Raw genomic sequence first — 26,744 nt, forward strand, 5'->3', positions numbered from 1 at the left:
AGAATAAAGTAAACTGATATTGAAAGCAAGGAGGAAGAAACAAACACAGTCAGTAAGCCTATAAAAGTCTTAGCCAATTGCAATGGCGAACATCCTGCTGGCAAGGGTGACCTTGAATGAACTAAGTGGGATAAAGTCACCAGCCTGGACTGACGGCTGAAGAATCAGGTTGGATTCCAGCAAACTGAGAGAACAGATTCCTGACAAGAGTCTCCTGAGCTGTGGCAATGGCTTCTCGGTGTCGGAAATGTGGACAACAGGTGCCCAGGAATCCACCTTTCACTGCTGTCCGGATAACAGAAGGAGAAATGAAATCTTACCATGATTTTATAGGAGGATGCATTAGACTGGAGCGCATGGCAAAGAAAGGTATGTGCAGCATCTTTAAAAGAAATAGCATCTTCTCTTAGTGGTAGCTGCATCGCATTCCTAGATTTTCAAAAAGACATTATTTTTCTAATGCTTTCTCTGAGGATTCAGTGGTAAATAAAGACAACTGGCTGAATTTGGATATTAACTCAGACACGAGTGCATCATTTGACTTGGCTGTGTATTTCTAGGATATTTGCAGTGATTGGACCTAAAGGAGGTTAAAATGAATTCTAGACTCATTCTGAATAAATGTTTATTTCACTCGGGTGTTAGACACTGAGGTTTCTATGTATGTTTGGAGCAGCTATCTGCTGCGCATGTAAAATACCTTTTCGAAATGAATGTAAGGAGATGGGGCAGTGGGTATCATGACCCTGTGTCACTCTGCTCCTGAATTATTATGTAGAAGGTCAATATCTTTCTCTGTTAGGCTTCCGGTTTCACTGTACTCATAACAGAAACTTGGAGTATCGAGCTTTTTGTGCTCTGTGTGAGGCAGTTTTGGTTACAGGGCAGTATTCCACTCTGAGTGGGTTGCTAGTATAAGATGCTGGTGTCCTGGCAATTCATGCAAATTGCGTGTTAACTCTGAAGTGGAGTGATGGTAGTTGAAATCTAGGCTGTTGACTGTTTAGTCACGTATCAAGATTGCTGAATCATAGAACACTTTTTCCCCTATGTGTCATTTGAGAGAAAGATGAACCAAGGAGCCCTTTGGTTTCATTTGCTCTGTTAACTTGAATAAATACTTAGCAAACCTCAAATCCAGAAATTTATAACATGTTCACTGGCATGTGACAAAAAGATCCCCAAAAGTATGCAATACGATTGTACTTTCAAGTGGAATTGCTTATTAGGATTTGATTAGCTCTTCAGCAGAGAGTTGTATTCAATCTGGTAAATCGAGAATATTCTGCAGAAAAAGAGGTGGACCAGAAGCAGGTCATCTGCTGGCAGCTACTGCTTACAAATTGGGGTTTGCAGATGCTTTCTTTAATAGGGCTCTAATGCACAATGCCATGGTCTGAAAAACTGCAAAGCCCATCCATTGTACCTCTGCTTCTGTTGGCCCTCTATCCGTGCTGATTTTTGGGCTCGGTGCCTACCTATGCGTTGTTGTATTTGGCTGACCTTTCAGTAACACTGATGTTTCCAGTTGCACTCTTTGTTATGAGGCATTCTGAGTTCAGCATAGCGTGGCAGAAATGTCTGGTATCTGAGTAAAAGACAGAACAGAATTAATTGAAGTTCCTTCCTGAATCTTTGATCAGGTGCTTCCAGGTTGCTTATGGCTCTGGGGGCCTGTGGGCCTGCTGGAGGGAGAGCTCAGGCATCTGCTGTTCTTTTTGTTTCTGTAGGTAAAGAGGGGAAGACACTGGTAAGAGCTTTGCCATGGTTACTGTTCCCAGGGAAACACCTTCTCTGCCTCTCATGTTGAGAGAAGACCTGGCATAGTATTATGGGCGGAAATTCCTTGGAAAATCATTTTCTGTTAGAGAACAGATAGTGTGTCAACTCGGTCTGCGCCTGTTGACATTTTGAGAGGCAGAAAGCATTTTCTCTGCTTTTGTTTTAAATTCTGCCAATGAGGCCGCAGGAACGGCAGAAGTTGGGTTATTGCCAGGGACAAGGTGTCTTCAGCCATGGGCATTAGAGCTGCGTGAGCTGTCAGAATACACCAAGGACAACTCTGCATGCGGTGATGATGTTAGAAGCGCCCTAAGGAGCTGGCAAGGTGGCACAGGAATTCATAACAACACTGCCTGGGTTCTTTTCTCCTGCTCTGAACTGACCCTGACCCTGTACTCATCTCTTCTCTCCTTTTGGCCTTAGTTTTCGTCTCTGTAAAGTAGAAGCAGTGGGAATCACCTGCCTCTGTAACTAGTGGATCCTGATGATGTAGCTATGACTATCCTTTGCAGATTAGACCAGTTCCCCTTTGCAGTAGGTGCTGCATAAACATCAGGGAAGAAAGATGATCTGTCCCAGAGAGCTTGGGCTTTGCCTGCCCCATCTTGCTAATCCTTTGCTACTAGCGAAGACTCGTTGACAAACTGTAGGGGTGGACGTGTGCCTTTTTCTCAGGCTGGCTCTCTCTGAACATAGTGGCAAATCAGGATCGTGGATCTTCTGTGGCATGTTCTGACTTGACTCACTTAGGAGTACTGTTTCTGCAATGTAAAGATCCAGCTGAAGCATTTTTGAGGACTAATTGGCTAGTGCTTACTCAGTACTTCAGCCACTCCAAAGTATCAAGCATTTTACACTTACAGACCAGATCTGTGGAGCCTTGTGAATATTCTGTGGCAATTTTATCTCTTGTACTAAATACCATGACAAGAAGAAATGGAAGGCACGCAGGTAACTACAGCAGAAATAGAGGCCACATGGTTGCAGTCGGGCCTGCAGCAGCCTGCAGGTAACCTACCCCATAGCAAGCAGCACTGTGCCAAGCTAATCCAGTTCCTGGATCGTGCAAGTTCAAGGCTTCCTTTGGATCAATGTGACTTGTCTTAATGAGTGCTTAAAAGTGTGGTGTAGTCTGCTGTTCATGTAAAGAGGTGAGAATAGTGAATGCTTACAAAAAGGAAGTGCTGCTGTGAGGGGCCAGTTTCCCTATGGCGAAGTGATGACTGCTCAGAATTCCACAGCCCTGGCTCCCTGCAACAGGCAGAAGGACCTTGCTGTATGAGCTGGCCTATGGGTGCTGAAGTCCCCTCTGGGGTCTGATGTACAAATGGTGCTATTTTGAGTACCAGTATGTGACCTTGAGTCTCTCTGGGAGCTGCAGCTTCAAGGTGCTGTAACTGACAACCAAGGGGAAGGAGTCCCCAGAAAGCCAGGCAAGAAATGTGGCAGGGACTCCAGTGCAGACCTGATCCTCCTTGTAGTCTCTCAGTTCCTCATGAAAGAGATATTGAAGCTGAAAGCAAAGGATAGCCTCTTGTCATGAAATTCATCATTCTTGGACAGTGGCTCACATGCCTTTTCAGCACTGACATGACTATTCATGTCACTCAGCTGCTGGTTAACATCTTTTATGCTTGAGGACACCTCCTGCCAAAATGGCCCCCTCTGTCCCCAGATGCTCTTCATTAGCCTGCCTTGTGATGCTTGAGTCCTCCAATGGGACCACACATCTACTGGGGCTTAACATGGATGGATGAGCATTGGCTGGTTAGACTATATTTCTGCATGCTGTGGAGCTCGAGGCTGCGTGCGGATTACATATTTGAAGGTGAATAAATGTGTGGTTTTCATCTGTGCTCAAGGCTGGTGGCTGCATAAAACAGGGTAATGAGTCTGCAGACACTAAGGAGTATGCAGCTCATTACTGAGGCTATTCAGGGTTTTGCTGTTGCTGCAAATCCAGGCAAGATCCTCCTTGCCAGTAGGTTGGGGACCTGTCTCTTGTGCTAACAGAGTATTTCTGATTTTGTCCTTCTGCAGGACAGAAGAATGCCGCAGTTCTGTCTGTCCAGCAGTCACGGACACTTACTCTCAGTCCTACTGCTTTGTCTCTCTCACTGCTGGAAATGAAAAGCAATTCTTCAGATCTATCTGTTCAGGGAGGAAAAGGGACTGAAGTATTGGAAATGGCTTTAGAGCAGTTAAGGATTTAAAGATATGAAACCTATTTTATGGTGCTATCTCTGGAAGGAAATCCCATCTGAATGAGTTCAGACTTAGATTTCTTAGACTTTTTGGAGCTTTCTCACCTTCAATAGTGAAATAAATGAGAAATGCTTTCCTTTCCCACATGGCTGACCTTTGCACAAAGGTGCTGGTTACTGGGGAAAGTGGCAGTTTCATGTGAAGACTGAAGTCTGCAGTGTAAGCGGAAGGTATTTCTAAACCCCTTGAAACTTAGTCACAGTGCCTCCTCATCCATTGCTCAGAATTTTTCTTGGTTTATTTGCATTCAATATCTATGCTGCTCTTTAGTGTAAAATGCTACCTAGGAAACATGGGATAATTTTTTTCAGCTGGATCTCACTGCAGAGAAAAAGCTAAAATAAAATATTCTGTTTTCTATAGAGGTTTTTCTAAGAAAAGATCCTTATCTTAGATGTTTGTGTCTCTTTTCACCTTTTCCTGCTATTGAGCAGTACTGAACCCTGTTTACCTAATCAGAGAAGTCCCTGTTTACCTAAGTGCAGAGAACGGTGATGAAAATAGGGAAGGCATAGCTTGATTTCCATTTGAGAAGACTTTTGAGAGATAAGTAGTACTGAGAAGATCAAGAGAACAAATTCTCAGAGGGCAAGTTATAGCAGAGGCCTTCTGGGTATTTATGTTTTTCTCTTCCTCCCACGATACCAGAACAAGCAACAACTCAGTGAAATGGAAAAGCATTAAACATGGATAGACAGATTGCTGTAATTGGTGGTGTTTTGTTAACTTGTGGAGTTTATTACCACAAGATAATAGCTCAGTTTGGGTTTTTTTGTATCGCCTAAATTGTAGTAGCGTAAACGGCCTGGGGAGATTTCAGGGGAAAATGGTGCTGAATGTACTAGGTGGTTGGAGAGCATCTGCGCAGAGCTCTCACCCTGGTTATGCTGACGGAGCTTATTCTCCGATATTTGGATGGACTATACCAGGTGTCTTTTTGCACAAATTGCCTGTCGTATTAGTTCATTCCATTTCTCAAGGGCAAAAAAAAAATCTTCCAGGCTCTTAAAACAGACATGAGTTATTGACCAAACATTTCTTTTTTCCAGAAACTTTCTTCTGCGCTTTATTCATATTCAGAACCTGTTCCTGTGAGTCATTAAATTGGGGATTGCTGAGTTCAGGCTATTTGTCTAAACTCTTGAGTCACCACCTTGATACAGTGTGCTGCTGTGGGGGCCTCTAAGGAGCAAGGATCTACATGCTGAAGAACTGGTTATGAAATTGGGATGCTGTTAATTAGTAAGGACATCCTCTGCTAGCATTGGGAAAAGCTGAGGGGAGATGGGAAGAGGTAAAGGAATGGGCTACTCTGTTCCATTTTTCCCTTGATGTTTACCACTAGACTCAAGAAGGGAGATCTGCCAGAGAAAGGATGAAATTGGGGGCAACTATCAAGTTTTTAAGTCAAAACCCCAGTAAGAATCAATGGGCCGGAAATTAAAGTGAGAGCTTTGAAACACAAGCCAATTTCTTTGTGTTAGGCGAGCTCTAGGGGAAGCAGTGGATTTGCAGTTGCCTGGAGTCCTTAACATAAGATTAAAGAGCTTTCTAAAATGCTGATTTAATCCAATTTCTGTGAACTTCTTGTGTGTTCAACAAGTCAAACACAATGAACCTAGTGGTACCCCCTGGTCCTGCAGTGAAAGAATCTGGGAAGATGATCTCTGTTAGGCACTCGGTTATGAGCCTTGTCATGCTGACCCATACCCACAGGTGTGAAAACATGAACATGTGGGATCAGATGCTCAGATGGTGCAAGTTATTTCACTGCAACCGGGGTGCATTATAGCAACTATGAGGTCCTTGAAATTTTTTTTTTTAAAAGTAAGCTTCCATATATACAGCAGTTGCTTACCAGTAACAAAAGCTGAAACATCAGTATTGCTCTATTCCGTATGCTGTATGCTGGTGGGACAATATTTAAGATAATACGAAATATTGTTCTACTGAGAGAGGCACACCTAAGCCTTTTGAGCTTGGCAAAGACATTTTATAGATGCACAGTGAGATTGCCTTTACTAATGATGCAAATGAAAAAATGTCTGACACTTGTAAATCTAGTTTATGAAACTCAAAGTGCTGCCTGATGAGCTTTCCTTTGAGCATGCAGTGGACTGAGAGGAATTTCTTGGTGCCTTTTCTATGGTTCACTCCTCTCCTTATCTCAGGAATCCAGCATAAGGTTAGTCACTTACGTTCACTTGCAGGGTAGTATTTAGTCTTCTAACTCCACAGCTGGATCTGCTACTTCTGCAGCATCGCTACAGGCAGGGTTAAAATGATTTTTAGCGTGTAATCACCTGGCACATTTATCAGCCACTTACATCGATGGGACACTTGTCCATAACGCTTTGGAGCTTCTCCCACCTCTGCTCCTAGAGCGGACAAGTCTCTGCAGGACGGTCAGGACGCTGCCTGGAGAGGGCACTGCGCTACAGCGGGCTGGCCCGGCTCCGCGCCGGCTCCGCGCCGGCTCCGCGCCGGCTCCGCGCCGGCTCCGCGCCGGCTCCGCGCCGGCTCCGCGCCGGCTCCGCGCCGGCTCCGCGCCGGCTCCGCGCCGGCCGGGGGCTCCCAGCGGAGGCGAGCTGGGGCTCCGTGCGTAACTGGGCCCTTGTCTGATCGCCGTGTGCAAGCAAGAGCTGGAGCTGAATTTCCCACCCACAGCCTTCCCCCCTGAGAGCAAAACGTGTCTGGAATGGGAGGCAGATTTTAATTGGAAATGGGGTACGTGTGGACATTTATATTAGTGTAGGCAGCAGAGATTAACATTACATGTTCGCTACAGCTGGTAAATTCATTTGTTCAGCAGGCAGTTTAGGAAAGGCTGGGGAAAGAAAGTGCAATGTAAAAACGTACTATGCATCTTGCCACTCTCCTAGTCTGCCTTTATCCACATAGTAGTGTCTGGCTGTAACACTACAGGTGTCTTAAGCTCTCACATGTATCTCGTACTTAGCATGATGATGCTCTACTTTAATTTGACATTTATCTGTAACTACATATAGCATCCTGTTAGTTTTCTCATGCTATACTATAAACATTGTGGTAATTTGTTGGTTGGCTGATGGAAGAAGGATGGAAACACTGGATGTTTTATCCTTAAGACAGATCCACACCAGTAGCCTGTCTGTATACACAACTTTGGTCTCCTTCTCATTTTACAGATGAGGGAAACTGAGGTTGGCTGGTGACCTGGATTCCTCTCCCCGTGCCTCAGTTTCCCTATCTATAAAATGAATGACATTTGTCTTTTTTGGGGCCTGACTGATGGCAGGACATACAGAAGAAATAAGATGTTGCTACTATATCATGCATCCTAGGGGACAGCTGCTCTGCTGTACCCTAGGTAGAGTGATTTTTTTTCTTAAAGTTACTGAGCTGCTGGGGTTTGTGGTAGTAAAGGGACAATTTTATGAATAAACCTAATGCTAAAGTGATGACCCAGTATTGCTTCAGACAGCTATAGATGCCATGTTACCATTGGCACGCCAGCGTGAAAACACGTGTACTCTCTTCAGGCACTGTGCAGCCTTGTGTCCTGAAGTATTTGTTGAACTAGGTCTGTAGAACTGATTACTCCCCTGTTCAAGAGCTGTGGTCATGTTTCCAACCAAATTCATAGGTCTTGTGCAGTCTTCCTCTTTGTCTTTAAATAACAGTGCGATGCTTTGGTGTGTGGGTGTGCCTTTGGGATAGTACTCCAAGACAGCTATTCACAGCAGCGATGTGGTTTCCCTTGGCCCTGAATACTCTACTATTTAGAGTTATTTTCATGAAAGCCCTTTCCATGCCTTAGTCTGAGCAAGTGAATCTGTTTTGTCTTTTGTTGGGATGTACCTTTATTTGTTTGTGCCTAGCTGTGACTGCCTCCAAAGTGTCTAAGGGTCTGGGTGGAGAGCTGCCTCGGGGGGCGGGGGAAGAAGCCAGCTGTACCTTGGGGAGGGTTAAAGCCCGGGTATGGTGAGTGTCAGAGGTCTCTGCTGTGGTTTGCGTTGAAGCAGTTACTAAGCAATTTGTGCAGTCTCCTCCAGGAGAGCGTCAGCTCTTTGGTGCAGCGTTGGTTAGATCCAGGACTGCTTTCACAGAAGGCTGCCTCTCTCCATCCCTCCCCTCTGCCTAGTGTGAACTCATTACCACAGTGGGACTGCAGAGAAGCCAGCCTGCGACACAAGGGAGGGCACGTGCTTGTGAGTGTGTATGGGTCTAAATGGGAGGCATCATTCTTTGCAGTGTGTTTCTGTTGCTTTTTCTGATGGGCATCTGAACTGAGGTGGTGGTGACAGCTTGGAGAAGGTGGCTGGAGGGGTGGCTGGGTCTCCTTGAGCAGAGAGGTCGGCTGTGAGTGTTATTTGTCCTGTTACTGAGATATATATTCAGAGTGCTGCTGGCAGCAGTGATGGCTGCTATGGCTCACTGTTTGTCTCCAGTGGCAGTAACCAGGGAAATACATTGGAGCTAACTGGCCTCTGTTCAGGAGTGAGCAAGAAAACAGTCCTTCGGCTCCTGAGCCCAGTGGTCACTCAAAAATTATGTGAATAGGCTCTGAAATGATTTTGCTGGATGCAATAGTTCAGAGCAGAGCCAGTGGCTGGAATTTTTGTAAGATACTGTTTCAGCTGTGAAACTGCCTGCTGCAAGCTCTGGGGAGGAAGGAATGAATCTGCCATACAGTCTGCTCCATCTCTTCATTAGCTTAGTCTCCAAGTGTTGTAGTGAATGTATTTTAGCTTTGCAGTTTGCCCCATGTGGTTTTTGTTATTCATTATGGGTTTTAACATGACACTATGGAAATGTGAACCCTTCTTTTGTTGTGTTCTGTTCTCTGAGCAGGAATTTATGTTCTAGCAGTCCAGTATTGTTGTGAAGTACAGGCTTTGGGAAGAATAGTCAACTTTTCTCTGGCAAAAATTAGAAACCATCAAGAAGTTTTCACCCCTGAGGGACTAGGCAAGGGGCTGTGCCATGTTGCTGTAAATCTGGGTTAATTTCTTGAAGATGGTGCTGAGATTAGACCTTGGCCTTTAGTGCCTTTTATTAGGGAAGTTTCTGTTTTGTGGAGAGCAGGATATAACACCCCTCCTATAATATCCCAGTGTATGCTCTGTGAAATCAAGCAACATCTGTCTCAAAAAAAAACGCAATCTGTGGTTCACTTGCATTTCCAAAGTAAAGAAGGAGCATGCTGGACTCTGTGACTTGAAAGTCACTGCAACCAAGTCCTTGTAGAGTCCTTGCAGTTCGCTAATGGCTGGTGTGATCTTGAGGGTAAGCTAGGAATTTCCCTTTTATGTAGTGGTGATGTTGACCTGCAAATAACTGGGAATTATAGTTCTCCCCAGTGTCCCTGCCACTTTGATGCCTGCCTATCTGTAGTCCTTACCTTCTTACTTGGACAGCGTTCAAATGGCTCCTTTGGGGGTTGCCACTAATGACTGCTTTGAGACTCTCTTGAATCTTTAATTCAGTAAACTTCAAGCACAGATATATGTTAGTGGTTTGCATCTTTAGGGTGGTATGATTTTCCAGTTACCACAGTGGCCTGACATACCTGCTCAAGAAACTGAAGGTGAGGGGATTTTCAGCTGGGAGGACATGATTTCAGGTCTTTGATATAAACAGCTCTCCTTTTACCCCCTTCCAAGTCAGCCACAGTAGGCTCCGAACATGTACTGTGCCTGCGTGTAAAAACAACGTGTTTAACTAAGTCCATAACCACTCCTGGAGCATGGGAAAACAACCGCTAAACAGGTATTTTCAATCCATGAGCTCTCCACTCCTGTAATTTTATCTTTAAAGTGAACATCCAGTTTAGTCAGTGAGATGAACTGAAAAATGCAGTGATCCGAAATAATTTGAACAATCTTTGCTGAAAGACTTAAAATCAGAAGAAATGTTTAATGTGCCTGCAGAGCAAAGCTCAGGTAAAGCTGTACCTCCTTCCTTAGGCTACACAGAATGCTTTGGAAATACTGATCACATATGACTTAGCATAACGACAGGAGAAAACTTCAAAGCAGATCTACTGTGCAATAGAAGATCACATCGGGCACCAGTTCAGCTTCTGCCCAGGTAGACACTGGGGGTCACAGGTTCTTGAGCTCTTCGGGGAGAGCTGTGCATTTCTAACCTCTCCCTCTTTCACGGACGTTGTTTGGGAAAGTTTGCAAGGCAATTCTGTACACACCGTGGCCTGGATCTGTCCCTGCCTCAAGGGATCAGAGCATATCAGCAGTCCATCACTCAAGACAGTTGGAGTCTTACTCCTAACCTTGCTTGTCCAGATTTCTACTACATTAGTGTGCACAAAGTTGGGTTTGCTGTTACAGTTAAAAAAAACAAAAACAAAAACCCAAAAAACTTTAAGGGATAGCTTCGAACATGAAGCAGAGTTACTTAAATATTTTAGAAGAATCTTCCGGTTTTGGAAGTTAGTTAGCAAACTTTGCTATGAAACTTGGTTTTAACGAGAAAAGAAATTGCTTTTAAACAAGTACAATTTGTGGGTTTTACAGCTGTGCTTGTTTAGCAAATGATCTGCGAGAAAAAGATTACACCTACCTATACTGCATTTTGGTGTTGGCTCTAAACTGATCTAAGTGTGATTCTCTGCCGGGACAGGTAGTCCTGGCCTTGCCATTTCCCACCCCACACCTTACTACCACTTGTACCCTTCAAGCTCCTTTGCAGAGAACTAACCCAGACAAGAAGCAATCCACTAAGAAAAAGATTGTTTCATTTTATTTACAATAACATTTTTCCTGGCTTAGTTTTCAGTTGACTCAACATGAGTTAGCAAAAGAAGAGGTGATGGGAATATGCAGAAGCATAAGAGGAAGGATTGGATTTCCTTCCTGTTTACAGCTGGATTTTTAGTTCCTTTTTAAAGCAAACAATCTGTAGGACAGCCAGCTTTTATCAGTAACTGATCTTGCTGTTTCTTTGTCTGGGCTGAAAGAATAAACAAAGCTTTTCAAAAAAGTAAACAAAAGGCACAAATGGCGAGAAAGATAAATAAAGAGAATTTTAAAATCCTTTAGCCTGCTTTAAACCTTATCAGTGAAGACATGCAAATTTGTCTCTTAGTGTGTTTAATTCTTGAAATCTAACTTAGCTCTGCTAGACTCTTAGCTGGCTTGTTCACGGCAAGCAGACACGGGACTTGGGAGCACATTTGAACTGTAGGTACTTTGCAACCTTCGAACTCTGGATGTGTGTTGCGTTTTGGTGCTTTTTAAGAAGAATAAGAACACATAACATTAGGTAGCCTTTCATGCTCTTAAAATGAAATCTCTGGCCATATGCTTAACCCTATCTGACTCTTTCTCATCACATTAGCAAAGTGATTTTTCCCCAAATCCACAATTTTGACTTGAATGTTGCGAGGGTCATTTTTGACTGAGCTTGCACAGAGTAGAAGTAGGGCGACATACTCTATGATTTTAGCAAAGATTTTATTTCACTCCCAGCTGTCCTCCTTCCCTGTGAATTACATATTAGGCTGTCATTAAGAAGAGATGAATTTTACTCTGGAAATTTGTAACCCATTATTCAGGATTAGTGACTTCAGATGGGGACTGAAGCAACCCCCTCCTCTAGTCAACAGAAGGCCAGGCAGTTGTAGCATTCAGTCACTAAAACACAAAGAAACCCCAGTGCCCTGTTATGGCTGGTTGCCTTTGCTTGTCTGTCATGGAGCAACAGGCGCTGCGGTGCCAGTCTGCTCAGTGCAATCCCATCTTTCACTCCAGCAGGTCATCTTTCCAATACTGCTGGAAACCATTAGTTGCAATTAGCCTGTAAACTAATTTCTCTCTGCTCAGAGAAGAGAGGAAGGAACAAGATTATATTTGTTGTTGCTTTTAATCAGCTGCTGGTGGTGTAGCTCTGAAGGCAGCAGTCAGTGGGCTGTACTCCAGACCTGCTGCAGGAATATATACAGCTGTGGTGAGAAATAAAATAGGAAAGTGTGTGTGCAGGGAAGCCCAAGCATGTCTCATTCTTGAGTGAGGAATTATGAAGTGTAACTGAATGGCTTTCCATGTAGATAGCACAGTTGCAGCTAGCCTCCCTAGAGGTCTGGGAGGGAGGAGAACTGTGTCAGACAGATGGCTACAGTAATTGCTTTTCTTTTTCTCCCCCTTGGTAGAAAATCTTGGGAGGCAAATCTGTAAGGCCTAATTCTTCTGCAGTGAAACTGATCCCTGCTAGGAACTGAATTTATAGCAGTTTAAGAGGAGAACCAAGAGTAGATGAACTGACTTGTTTCATTTCTGTTCTTTTAGTATCACATCCTTATTCACATTTTAATTGTCCTGGCAAATTCAATTAGCTCAAGTAATGAAAACTGTATGGTACATGTAAAATTCAGCTTTGGTGACCTATGTAGGGAATTGGCATTATTTCACATAATACTCTTGGATCAGTTAAGCTCTTTTCTTTTTTAAATTTGAGAAGCTATGTGTAACTGTCTCTTCAATTAAAAAAAGAAGTTAAGACCACAAGAATAATCACACAGAAGCTAGGAAAGGCCTGAGGCGAGGTTGCAGAGATAACCATGTTCCAGCCACTTGGCTGGTGTATATTTTAATGTGATCTTTAGTTGCCTGGCTATACAGACTTTCTGTCAGAGGACAGGACTGCTCTGAAGTGACCAGGGGTTGTCCAATCTCTTCTGCAGATATTAGCAAGGTGCAGTGAAGCAAGACAGTTGCCGTCAAGCTCCTGCGGCTTGTCAGCTTCCTAAAACCTTCCCATTGACTTTTGGGTCCCCATGTAGTGAATTAAAACACGCCTGTCATCAGTGAGTTTTTCTGAAGTAGTCTATGAACCTGCAGCTGTTAGCTCAGTATCAGCTCACTACAGCCTAAAGCAGGTTTTTCTCAGCTATGGCATCTGTCCCACAGGAAAATGTTACGTTGCTTCTGCCCAAGAGGTTGAACACCACTTCCTCCAGGCTTGTGGTTTGCAGTGCACAGACCAGGAAGGCTGCAGAGCCTCCTGGGATGAAGTTAGTGGAAGATACGAAGGGATTAATGCTCACTAATGCTAGGTGAAATATCATGCCTTTAAAACATACCCAGACCTGTGTCTTTCAGTTTGCTTTTAAGAATTTTTTCAAGCTTTTCTTTTAGTCAAAGATGAAAAATTTCCTTCAGCAGCCCCAGGTAATCATATGTTTCCAAGGTCTGGGAGTTCCACTGCAAGCACTGTGCTCTGATGGTGTTACAAATTCATCAATATTGGAGTGTAACTATGTCTAACCACTGTCCTAGAGGAAGATGCAAGAGGGCAAATATGACCTTGTGTGCTGTTGGCTACGGCTACTGACATTTCGTAGCCGCATGATCTAATTTGCCACTTGGGCTCGTGAGGTACCTTCCCTTGTTTCATCAGGTTTTTCTCAGTCTGCTGCTAGTTTCTTCTGCTACAATTTCTTTTTCCCAGCATGTCAATGTGTGAGCTATACTCGCTCACTTGAATGTGTGATTCCTAGTCACCAAATGTATTTTATACCACCTCTCTCATCATCTGAATGTCTTCTGATGAGTGTGGGTTTTACAGCAACTCCCACATGGCTTGCCTTGTCCGGGCAGGGGATGAGAAATAACTGGCACGCTGTAGTTCTTGTTCCTATTACTTCATCTTACCATTACACCACCAAATTCTTTTGGTAAACAAAGCATATTTAGAAACCAAACTATTTTTAGAACAAGCTAATAAAGCAGTTATATGAAGGGGGGTGTGTAAAATTTCTGTTTTGCTCAAGACTTGTTGATATTAATGATGCCTTCATATTGGCAAGTATCAAAACAAGATATTATACTGGCAGGTTTGTTAGCATGAAGGGATGAGGAAGTCTCTGAGAGGCTAGAGATGGTGGCATGTTTTCTAGTTAATTTTCCATTTGTGTTGAGCTTTCTTGTGAATGTCTCATCTGTTGTAAAAACCTTTGCTTCATTTTTTCAACTGTTCGGCATAAGCTCAGCCCTGGTCACCCAAACCTGAGTGCACCTGTCTACCTGTGGGACTGCACAGTTGTCACAATGACTTTGCATATTCTGGATGCTGAAATCAACAGTATTTTCTTCAATGGATGCTCCAAGGTTTCTTGGTTCAGAGAGTCTAAGCTCTGTTTTAATTATTATTTGATTTTTTTTTTTCCTATTTCTGGATTGTTGTGATTTTTTTTGTTCTTTTTTGTGTTTTATTTATTTATTATTTTTTGATTCAGCTATAGTCACGTCTAAACACCTGTTTTTCACTCTTCTGCCTCCATCTTGCTGCCAGCCTGTGGTTGGAAAAGGACACATCTGTTACTATTATGGTGATTCAGAAACGCTTCAAGTAGATTGACTGAAGGATGCTAGAAGTCTGACCAACTATTTGGAGACATTTGTCAGTAACTGTTGAGAGTTGTATTCATAGATTACAGGACCTTCTTGTTGCTGGCTCCTTGGGTGTAGTGTTTACCTGACTCTAAACAGGGCTATCAACATGCTGTTCTTAAGCAGCTAGCAGAGAAACGAGGGTTATGGTATTCTCTTTCTAATAAATAACCTTGTATATTCAAAAATGATTTTGTTTTGTCTTTCCTTTTTTTACTCTGCAGTTTCCCCCACAGATCCCATTCTGGACATGAGTCGGGGAAATTGTAGAGTTAAAAAGGAAAAACTTAATGGGTTACTGTTATTTTGTTTGTTTGGGGAACTTATATCTGCCTCTGTTTCCTCAAAACCTGGAGTACCATGTGGCTGTTGGCTGGGATCTCTCTGTTGCCAACATACAGATAATGAATCAGTGTAAAACTCATGTTAGGTGGGCTGGGGGAAGAGGTAAACACAGCAACTCAGGGTGGCAGGCTATAAACTACTTTGTGGGTCCTCTGACTTCACTGCTTCATTGGTGTGACAGATGCTCAAGACAGGTGATGTTGTGCTAGTTCATATGCCCTTCCTATGCACAAAAATGTTGTTGAAGGGGATAAAACAGCCTCTGGGAATCCTGATGTCTAAGGATTATGGATTTATGAATGTTTGATATAGACATAAGAAAAAGCTGTGGGAAGTGGGGTGAAATTACTGCTGCAGCATGGTACTCAGCTGCTTTGAATAATGTCAGCTGAGGTCATTAAGATACCTGTGGGGAGATCAGGAGGTTGTTCGGTCCTTCAGTCTCTAAATGATCGTGTGCTGTATCAAAAGCAAAGCCCAGCAAATAGAATTGCTATTTATATTTGTAAAGGCATAGAATGGAAATCACTCCTCTGTTCCTAGCTGTTCAGTGGGCTTTCCTTTGAGAAACTGAACATAACTCGCTGAATATGATGTACTGAGTTTAGCTTTACTACCTATTTCAGTGGACTGCCACAGACCGTAACACTGAGTTATCTCAGGTCTAGGGTGTCAACAGACAGACAGACTCAGAACAATGTTACTTTTTAGCCTTTATGTTGCTCTGTCTAGAAACTTGAAGGCTTTTGTCTGACTTTAAAGTTAATTGCAAGTGGGTGCCAAGATGATGAAAATGTCCTAATGGCCGTTCCAGTCCTAGAGAATGACTCTTGTTCAGTACCTTCAGAACAAATACAGCACAGAGAAGAGCATATGCTCCTTGAGTGGAAGAGACCGGCCCTGTTCTGGCCTTGTGCAGTCTTTGGTCTCTTTGGCCTGTTTGTGAAATATAGCCATGAAGGTCGTGTTGAGAGAAAGGACACGAGTCTATTTTCCCCAAGCAGATTTCAGAATAATGTCAGCAATACGCTGGAAGATCATCCATGAGCAGCACCCTGTGTAGCACAGGGCACTTCTACAGGTAGGTGTGCATTGTTTTTAGCAGTTCTGCTGTAGCGGTCAAGGCTGGAGGAAAGAGGGTGTGAGGGAGCGGTCCAGACAACCACTGTGGCTGCTAAGAAGTACCGTAATACATCAGACACACTGTTAAGTTGCCCTGATGTCAAGGCAGAAATGAAGCAGATCCCACTCTTAATTCCTGCGCTGTGAAGTCTGGAGAGAAAAGCAAATGCTGAACTTTGTACCTGGCAGAATGACCAAGATCCCTTATCTTAGAAGCTATATCAATCAGCCGAGAGCAATGGGGCTTTGTAAGGTTTCTTGCCATCCCAAGCAAAGGCAAACTCTCTTGGTTTTGACAGGGTCATCTCTGGATGACTTAAGTCATGCGTCTACGTGTAACATGCTGTTGTGAAGCTTTGTTGGGATGTTGTTTTCATTGTGGCAGTTCTGGTGCCTTGGAGTGAAGAGAAGATATGGTGGCTTTCCTACAAAGGCTGTATCTACCTTCTGATGTGTTGTGATCTCTATTGCATATTCAGGTTTTGACTGAGAGAATAAGCCACAAACCTAAGTTGTCCCATTATGCTTTTTGAAATAAATTGTTCTCTTTCCTAACTGCAGCTCCCACCAGTTCAGGAGATCTTGAGTCTCACTGGTCTCTTTATATATACACACCATACCTGACACAGTCAGACTCAGATCTTGGACAATTCTTGGGCTCGATTCAGGTGATGAGAAAGGTAGTATAAAATACATTTGGTAGCTAGGAATCGCACGTTCAAGTAAGGGAGCGTAGCTCACACTCTGACATGCAGGGCTCTTGAGCTACAGGTGCGTGGCTCAGTGCTCTGGAGACATCCAGATTGGTTACTTGGAGCAGTGTATCTCTGCTCAGAGTGAAAATAAACTAGTCTGTGTCCAAAGCTAAGCCTTAGCTCTGCTAACTCTGTGCAACAGTGTAAATACATGACCATAGCAGTAGATTGAAATTACAGCAAGTTCTATGAACCTCACTGAATCCAAGCTCTTCAGCTACGATTCACTAGTCTGCTCTTCCGGTTGCTCTCAGCCACCTGCAATGTCAAGAATCAGAGAAGCTGATAGTGGGCTGCATAAACAGGATGGGAATGAAGGTACCGCATCAAAACCATCATTCATTTGAGTTTGACTTTTCCCATTTTTAGTTCAAAGGGAGGATTTGCAGAATCAGTCCTTTTTCCAATTGCTCAGAATTATTGCCTTGTTTTGTGCATCAGCCAAAATCTACGCAACTTCTTTCCATACTATGTATCGCCATCAGGAGAGGGCAATGACACAAGCTCTTCCATTACTTTGTCTCAAGGCATTACTGAAGTGTTTGAAAATTAACAGAAAAGTTTGCAAGTGACATTGTGCCATTTGAAGCCTAGAATCCCTAGTTCTGGAATGTCTGAAAGCAAGACAGCAGTGGTATTTTGGGCAGCAGACTAGGATGCAGGAGAAAGAAGCTAATTTCTAACCTCTTTGACCTCCCTCTCTATTTCTGGACAGTGTGTTTAAAACTAGGTGTGCCAAAGTATTTCAGTGCCTGCATTCTATTGACATCAGTGAAGAACTTGATGCTTAAATATGGCAACTACCTGCCTTTACTCTGATCTGTGGTCTGTCTGGACCCATTTTCCTTCCATCTACCTGTTGTCTGGGCAGTTAGAGGTGAGCTGTACGAAGCCAGGAATGGTGGTTGTTCTGTGGCTATACAGTGGCTAAAGCCCTAATTACAGTCGATACTATTGTAACATAAACCTCGATCCTGCCAGTTGAGCTGGCAGACATTCCCTGGTAAATGTTGCTGGTCTAGACTGGGTTGAAGAGTGGGGAGAACAGTTGGGTGCACCTGTTACAGAAAGAAATCAAATTAGCTTAATGTGAGATTATAGTTGCTGGTCACTGAATAGATCACACACACAAATTGTGGTGATTTTTCCCCAGTTGCTTGTCAAGTTACTTTTTAACTTTTCAATGTTTACTTCAAAAGAACAGCCTTTGTTTTCATGAGAAGAAAGCCCCACAGCCCCTTATTTCCTCCTTTTACTCTGTATTTGCTTGTAGCGGAAAAAGCATCAGTAAAGGAAATTGTTCTGGATTGGCTGGTTACACAAAGTCCTCAAGCAGAGACAAGGGAGTTGAGGGTGAAACAGCACTGTATCTGAAATGGACTTTACTGTTTCAAAGACTGAAAAGCTGTTTTAAGTGGGAGGCCAAATGCAGTGGCTTAATATGCAACACAAAGTAGTAAGGAGCAGGCTATCAAGTTGAGCAAACCTGTGATAAGCTCTGGCAAATCTACTGGAGCTGGTTTATGAAAAGGTCTCTCTGAAATCGCAAGGCGATAGGGCAAGGAGGTAGGCTGAAGACAAGACTCTGTAAGTATCATAAACTTCTCCATGATAGTCATATATCGTCTGAAACAATAGTCAAGCCAGAAAATACACTTTTCCTTTGAGTGTCATCTTTGTTTTACTGGGTTCTTAAAGGGTGGAACAATTGACATTAAAGTTTTATTAACTCATTGAAGATTTCTGTTTTCAATTGCACAGATGAAATCATGCAGCAGGAGATACGGCCGCTGGTTGCAGTGGATATAATAGAGCAACTCCACAGGCAATTTGCTATCTTGTCAGGTAAGAAGTTGCTGGTAATCACGCTCTGGGATTCTCTTGGAAATTTATTGAAATCTGTCACGCTGACTGTCACCCTTCAGCTCTGTACAGTAGTTGCAATAGTATTTTTATATTGCTAATGAAAATTGCTGTGACAATCAGACATTCACAGTGTATGGAACTGATAAATGCCAACTCTCTGTGCTTCTTTTTCTTAGGGCGGGTTAATTTTCCATGCTCTCCACAATGGGGTGGGGAGAACAGAATTAGAGGGTGGGAAATCAAACAAATCTTTCTGTACATATCTTTGCACAATGTCCAAGCATCATCTTTGTGGGAAAAGATTTTGGTCTATCAGGGAGCTATTAATGACCTTCCTCCACTTCCTCACTTGCTTTTGTTTTAGAAATGATTCATTTCTAGAGTGTAAGGTTCTAATCTTTTAAAGATTTGATTATTACATGTTCCTTTGTTTGCCTGAAGTTTGCAATCACACAAAGTGACGCAGTTCCTGCCCCGACTAAATAGCTGATATTGAAATATTTGCTAAATTATTTAATACACTTATTTTGGATACTGTAGAAGAGAAATCCTTATCTGGGTCCTAAAATGGCCTCTGCTGTTGACTGTATGGCCTCTGGCAACTCCTTTGGTCTGTTTCCACCTGTTCTGCAAATAGGGGAATTAAGTATTTGCTTTCCTTTTTCCCCACAGACACACAGTGAAGTACCATGAATTTGTGCAAAATACTGAGGTGGTCATATAAGGTACTCTTGGACAACCTGTCCCTCTCTGCTTGAGAGGAACACTGGGTACGCCGTGCAGAGAGTACACAGACCCAGCTCTGCAAATGATCAACTCAGCAGGCCCAGTCCTTGCGGTGTCTTGACATTTTTAAGTACACTCCAAGCTGCCAAATGAAATTCAAATCTTAAGTTACTCGGAATTCTTTATGGGGTTCTGAGTATTAAAACTCGATTTTAGGGGTTTCTAGGTAGCATCTTGTGGCAGTTTCACAAGCTCAATAACTAACTGTTTTGTAGAGGATATTGACTGCGCAGAGGTGGAACCAGCTGCCTTCTTGTGTGCAGTAAAGCATCTCAGGGTCACATCTTCCTAGAACTCCTAATAAACACAAACCTCCATGCAGAACAGTGTCAGCAACTGCATAAAATTGCTCAAACCTTTTGCATCCTGCCGTTGTGCTCAGTGCAGGGTAACTAGGAAATGCTAGTGTAGCGCCTATCCTAAGACAGTTTTTGTGGGGTAGCGTTGCAGTATTCTTTGGCTGTCCAGGCATTTGTCTGCATACCATGTGCTTACTATAGCTCTGCCATGCCAAACTGGAGAGGATAGTGAGTAACTTGGTATTGTTGTTAAATACTCCACACCTGACTGCCAGAGATTTCAATGCACAGATGCCCCAACAAGGTCTCAGAAGCATTAGGTGGTCAGGGAAAGCTAGGCACCCCTTTCCCTTAAGGTGCTAGCTGCTTAACAGAGAAAATAATGACTGATGGGTGGGAGTTGACAGTCTCTTAATTTGGGAGCTGTTGTCAAGTTTAAAACCAATCCTCCCTTAAAGAACCACTTCAGGAATGCTACTCAGATCCCTTTTATTAGTGCTAAACTGACTTTAAAATATTCTAAATACAAGGAAGGGAACAGGAAATCTAATCACTGATCAATTCCTTTTGGGTCTTGATGTTGACTTCAGTCAGATGGGATGCTTGTCTGCTCTTTGTAAGCAAGAAAACACTTACAAGCTGGTCTCTCTAGAATGCTCTGCTTGCTTTTGCTGCTCCCCAGGCATGCAGAGCCGCTGAAACCAATATTGTTTTCAAGGCCTTTGATTTAACTGATACACAAATGCCTGAAAACACTGATATCAGTGTAAAGAACATCATGCATGTTAAGAATTCACTGCCTCATGTGCAATGCCTACCCAGTAAAACGTGGAGGACTGCTTTTCTTAAACCCCATTACCTTGAAACTTTGGAGACCGTTAATAAAAGCTATATATGGCATGTAATGAGCAACTTGTGGAAAGTGGTTTACTAAACAGGAAGATAAACCCATTTCCAGTTCCAGCTAGAACATTAAACATGGCACAGAAATGGCAAGGGTAAATATAAAAATGCATTTTCATATTTCTTCATGGACTCATCATTTCATCAGTGCCTGTATTCTCACCTGCTATTTTAGCAAATTCAGCTCTTCCCATTTGATCTAATTCTTTCATTCTTGGAAGCAATGAGAAAGATGTTTAAATAAGACTATTTAAACCTAAGGTGCTTAAAGACTTTGAAAATAACTCTTCATAGAAGGCAGGGCTAAGGGGCTTGTTTGTTAGGGATCAGCAAATAACCGGTTCATTAGCATAGAAGTACTAATAACAAATATCGAAAGTGAATGAAAAGGTGTATTTCATGCCCATGTCTACATAAATAACAAATCCCATTTGAAGATTTTTCAGGTTTATCTAAAATCTCCTCAGTACGGTCCAGAAATAATATCCTAATAAGAAAGAGGGCAGTATAGTTCATAGTTTCTAAGTTGATTTCAGTCTGAAGTTTACAGCTAAATTTGGAAACCTGAGTGCCTCCACTCCAAAATCCCCGTGGCAGCTGGTGAAGGATCACAGAATCACAGAACAGTTTGGGTTGGAAGGGACCTCAAAGATCATCTAGTTCCAAGCCCCCTGACATGGCAGGGACACCTCCCACTAGACCACGTTGCTCAAAGCTCCATCCAACCTGGTCTTGAACACTTCCAGGGATCAAGCATCCACAATTTCTTTAGGCAACCTGTTCCAGTGTCTCAGCACCGTCAGGGTGAAGAACTTCTTCCTTGTATCTGATGAACATAAAATCATCTACTCAGAGGTCCCTTTAGCCCAGTATCATCTTCTGTTGGTGACCACTGGCGGGTCACAAGTAAAATATAACAACAGGAATCTTCTTTACTGTCCCTTTATTGCCTCCTCCAAATTGAGGTTTAGATACAAGCCAGAAATGACTGTACTTTTCAAAAATGCAGTTCTCTAAAACTGTAACTTTCTTTTTCCTCTAGCGAAAGATTGTTTTTTTTCATCCAATGAAAACAGATCTGGGAACTTTCCTGCCTCATTTCACTTATTAAAGTCATTCACACATAAATGACCTCATTTGATTTTGGTCCCCCCCACCCCCCACGCCTCTGCAGCTTTTCCTTCAAGCATGCTGCTTTTCATTAGGCACAAGCAACCACAAATATTTTGGTGCTTCAGCGCTTGTCTACATGGAGACTGAAAATCTCCTGATACTTACCCTATTTCCTGGTCTTCCATGTGGATATGTTCCAGCTTAGTAGCCACTGTCTGAAAAAAAAAACCCTCTGCTCTTTGGCCCCAACACTGTTGGCAGTAAAAGACACTCCCAAGTTACTTGTAGAGTGGTTTGGGGCATATAATATTTTTCTGAACAACTTCATTAAAATAGTATATGCTGATTTATGCTAGTTAGGGTTATTTCTTTCACTCTGTAGGCTGCATTCTCCAGAGGGCAGCTAGCCACCTCTTCCACGTATGCACTTGCAGAGCTCAGAGGATGTTAGCAGTGAGTCTGATTTGTGCAACTCCACAGCCGCGAGCTTCGTTGAGCTTTCCTGTTCAGTCCTGTGGGCGCCAAATCCAGTTGTCCAGTGATAATGAAAGTAACTGGTTGACTGTTACAGAGTTTGAATAAATTAATATTTATTTGGTTAATATCAGCTTTTTATTATTGTCTGGTGGCTGAGGCAGATGTACCAAAACCATAATATTCCCTTGCAGTAAAGCAAAAAAGAAAGAGTAGAACGATTGAACTCAAAGGCTCCTTGTTTTCTCTGGACATGACTCATTAGAAACACTTCCTTCTACTACTGCTGTGTACAAACTTCTTAGAAGAGGATCCGACTGTCTTGCAGTCTCTGAGCAGATGGTAGGAATTACATAACAAGCCTAATAAGTTTGCTGTTTGATTGTGTCAGTGTCTAGTTATAATGAATACTAACAGCCTCCCGTTTGTCCTGGCCATCTAGCTACCAGACTAGCCAAGACTGTACTGTCCATGCCAAAAGCAGGGAAATTCTGCAAAGCCTTCCCTGGTCTGCTGTGGCCATGGAAAAGGCTGCGGTGTAATGTGGCAGTGTCCTTAATCACACAATTCTACATTGGTCATCTCTTTTTTTCCATGTGCTGATCTAGCCCTGCTTAGCTTGTGAGATCTGGTTGGAGTACTGGTTCTTGTGGTTAATTCTTAGTTTTTAAACCACTACAGCCTCTTTCCTTTCCCTGAAAACTGAACTCGCAATTATGGGACTACAGCTGTGACAACATCGGATTGCACAGCTATGTTTGTGCATTTTCTGTAGCTGTTAAGGGAAGTAGATCACAAAGATGCGTAGTACTGAAAACCTGGCTGTTCTAACACACACTAGTTTTTATTGAAGAATGGAGAACCACTGGGAAAATGCTGTTCCTGACCTCCTGACAGACTAATAACCTGCTGTACCAATCTGCTCTTGGAACTACTACCCCCTCCTCTTTTATCTGCAGCTTCACAACCTGTTCTTATCTGTAATTATCCTGTCAAAGAGCCCAGTCTGCCATTTGCAGCAATAATGGATCCCGTTACTAAATCACGAATTTATTAGACAAAGTGTCACGAAGGGTATTAGCAGAGATTCGTTTTCTTTATGTTCTGCTCCTATTAAGTCAAAGGACTTAAGTGGATGGGAGACTATATCTGAAAATGGTAACTGACTCCAAAGTCAGTTTATTTAATTTTCGAAGTCTGGAGGGTATTTGGCCATCTGCTTCCTGTTTAAACTGTGCCTTTTGGAAAACCTGGCCTGACCTTGCCGAAAGGACAGTTTGGAGCTTGTGTGAAAATGCAGACCCAGGAAGTGTGATTTAACTTTAATGAGCAATTCAGCATTCACAACCTTTAATCAACAGGGAAAACCAAAACAGAGCATGGAAAAAGCGAAACCTGACCAAGGCAGTGAAACTTCAGCTGAGATATCACTGAACCCTTCAGCTGTCTGACCGAGGAGATGAGTTGTACTCATGCCTGCCATGACTAAGGGAGCTCTCTGCATGTGGGCAGACCCAAGCAGTTAACCTGCACATGTCAGCAAAATTTGAAAGAAAACTTTCCAATACTAACTGATGAGTTGGCGTCTGTGGCATGCTGGGGAGCTGTGCACTGTAAACTTGCAGACAAACTTGGAACTTCTGCCCATAGCCTGTTGGTTTGGGGTGGTGGTGTTGTTGCGTTTTTTGTTTGTTTTTTCTTTTTCCCCAAGGGATTCAGCATATTCGGTAAACGCTAGTTAGATGTTACTTTATGAATACTGCTATTGGTGTTACAAGAAGAGCTTCTGGCTATAGAATAGGACTTCAGTGTAGCCCCTGATTGTCTAAACCATGGATATTTTTGGTCCCTGGACAGGAGGCATAGATGGGCTAGAACTGGGGAATGGGAGATTTCCTAGGCTCCCCATCGTGTCCATGGCCTGCAGTTGTGATTGCTCTCTGCTTTTACATCAGTCACACCAACACACAACTTCAGCTGTGAGAGCTCTCAGAATCAGCACTCGCACCTCATTTGTCAATCACACCCTTTACACTGCAAAGCAAAATTAGATTTTCTCTGCTGCCATATCCTGTTCTCCTCCATGCATATTCCTCCCTCAGATACTTCAGTTCTTTTGTTTCCACAGCTGAATTCTGGCCCCATCTTCACTGCAACAGCTAGCCAGGCTGCATTGGCAGCTGGAAGGTCTATCTAATAGGAGCAGCTATGAATGCTGCTTTGTGTCCTGGGGCTTGGGGAATTGGTGCATGTAAGAGTGAGCGATGGTCCCATTACCATGCCTTGTACTACCCCGATGCAGCTTGTGCACCATCTCTCCTACTTTTTGTTCCCTTCACATTCACTCCGTGCATCTCTCCAGTCACCTGTGTTCTTCCTGTCCTTTTGCCTTTGGGCCACAAGAGAAGAGGAAAAATTGAGCAAGAAGCTGGAATGGAAAATAAGGGAAGTGCCCAGGAAGAGGACAAAAGGGATGCTGTCATTTTGAGCGGCAAATCAGGCAAAAGGTCAAGCTGAATCTAGTCTTTTCCTCTGAAGTCTTACCTTTTTCCAGGCAGTCCAGCCTTCTGCTCCTCCAGCTCCTGGTGTTGTCTGCCTTGTTTGTGCTCCAAGTTGTTGAGTTTGATGCACCACTATGTATGACCCTGAATGCAAATGATTTAACTGCTTGCTTGTAATTTACCTCTGATCATACATCAAGATTTTTAATGAGAATTCCCTTCACCAAGCAGCAGCGGGTCCATACCTTTGACATTGGAGAGATGCACAGAGTGAATGTGAAGGGAACAAAAAGTAGGAGAGATGGTGCACAAGCTGCATCGGGGTAGTACAAGGCATGGTAATGGGACCATCGCTCACTCTTACATGTTTATGTTGGATGCAAGGCAGGTTGCTGTCTGCAGAGGAAGAACAGAAGGGAGATGGTCCTCTTGAAGGAAATTGATGGAGCTCAACCAGGGTGGCAGCATCTGTTTCATTTGGGTGCTATCTGGGAGGGAAGCTCAGCTCTGTATCAGCAGATGGTAGACAAAATGTGATTGAGTTTCCTCTGCAGGCAAAATTCTGGGGTTAGCTGTGACAGAGCAGCCTGTGGTCTGACTGAGGAGCAGTGACCCACAGGAGGCTGCCAGTTCGATGGCCAGGCTACCCTAAGGCAGGGTCAGGAGTGAGCCTCATGTTTGTTCAGCCGGAGGATAGCCCTGAACCTCCCCTCCTGCCAGTTGAACGTGTGGCTGCTGCTTGCTGCTCTTTCCCTGGCCTGGCACCAGCATTTGGAGCTGCTAGAAGGTGTTGGAGGTGTCTGGGTTGCTTGAAGAGTGCTGCAGAGTGGCATCTAATGGCGCCTGGAGGAGCTGCAAGTCAGCGAGACAGGCCTGTGCATTGCATGAAGACAGCTGCCAGGCATGGCCATGCTCCTGATAGCTATTTTTCAGTATATCTCTTTTTTTTCTCCTTCAGACTGCACTGAACTCAAGTTACTGCTCTCTTCTCCCAGGAGCTCTGTAGCTCAGCTTGTGCTTCATGTTGCTCTGGCTTTCCATCAAGCTCCTTTGCTCCTGGCAGTCCTTGGGCCCCCTTACCTTGCTGCACAAACACTGTTGAATAGAGCAGACCTGCCTCGGGTAGCTGTAATGTAACCCTCTCAGCTTTGTGCTGTGTTCAGGTGGCTCGTTCTGTGCAGCACTTCTTTTCTGTCTCCCTCTTCCTGCCCTCACTTTCTACTTAAAATGTCTTTTTTTTTTTTTCTTTCTTCCTTGAGGACTATTTTTTGCTTTTTGCCTTTGGTGTGGAGCTGCTAGAGCTTATTCTGTCCCTGACTGCCTTACTTATGATGGATTGTAAAATTTTCTGTTCAGCAATTAGACTTTTCACAAGTGATGCCCAGGAGTGTGAGGGTTATGCGCAGTCCCAGCAAGTGCAAGGTTCGTTTATGGAGGGTCCTTAGGGCCAAATTCCATGCAATTAGTCTTTATGGCTGCAGAACTGACTGAAGACCGTCCCTGTTGGTTTCTAGTTTGTGCTTTCTGCCGTTCCAAGTCATTGAATAGCCAGTTAATGTATTTCAAGGACTGGAAGAAATCTAGTGGCAACTCCCTTGAAAGCCATGTTGATGGCCCAGAAAATAAGGGCTGCAGCTTGTCAATTCACATTCTGCAGACATTTGCATACTACAGCAAATCTCGGTTGAGTGTTAGGAAAAAAAAAAAAGGCATTATATGCAGATGAATGGAACTGCTCTCTCATCCAGAAGAGAGAGTTCACCAAACACCCTTGATATGTAAGGAGCTTCCCTTATATCCCTTAACATCCACTCTTGTTACCTTGCTAGACATATGGATAAATGGATATGGATCATTTTCCATTGTAACTGAATGTTGTGGTTTAACCCCAGCCAGCAACTAAGCACCACACAGCTGCTTCCTCACTCTGACCCCCACCCTGGGGGGATGGGGAGGAGAATGGGGAAAAAAAAGTAAAACTTGTGGGTCGAGATAAGATCTGTTTAATAATTGAAATAAAATTATTATTAATATTAATTTAAAAAATTGTAATGAAAAGGAAGATAACAAAAAGAGAGATAAATAAAACCCAAGAGAGTCAAGTGATGCCGAATGCAACTGCTCTCCACCCACTGATCGATGCCT

General features: G+C 43.3%; 1 protein-coding gene across 1 annotated transcript in view; it reads left to right on the forward strand.

The window, feature by feature from the left end:
* Positions 1-227: 227 nt before the first annotated feature.
* Positions 228-26,744, forward strand: part of MCF2L2 (MCF.2 cell line derived transforming sequence-like 2) — a 152,431-nt gene continuing 125,914 nt past the window's right edge. Inside the window, exons 1-2 of the mRNA XM_086468381.1 lie at positions 228-369; positions 18,419-18,502. Of these exons, the coding sequence (XP_086324507.1) occupies positions 228-369; positions 18,419-18,502 (226 nt within the window). The remainder of the gene's footprint in view (positions 370-18,418; positions 18,503-26,744) is intronic.

The sequence above is a fragment of the Leptosomus discolor genome, chromosome 7 (genome assembly GCF_034619465.1).
Source record: "Leptosomus discolor isolate bLepDis1 chromosome 7, bLepDis1.hap2, whole genome shotgun sequence".
Classification (NCBI taxonomy): Eukaryota; Metazoa; Chordata; class Aves; order Leptosomiformes; family Leptosomidae; genus Leptosomus; species Leptosomus discolor.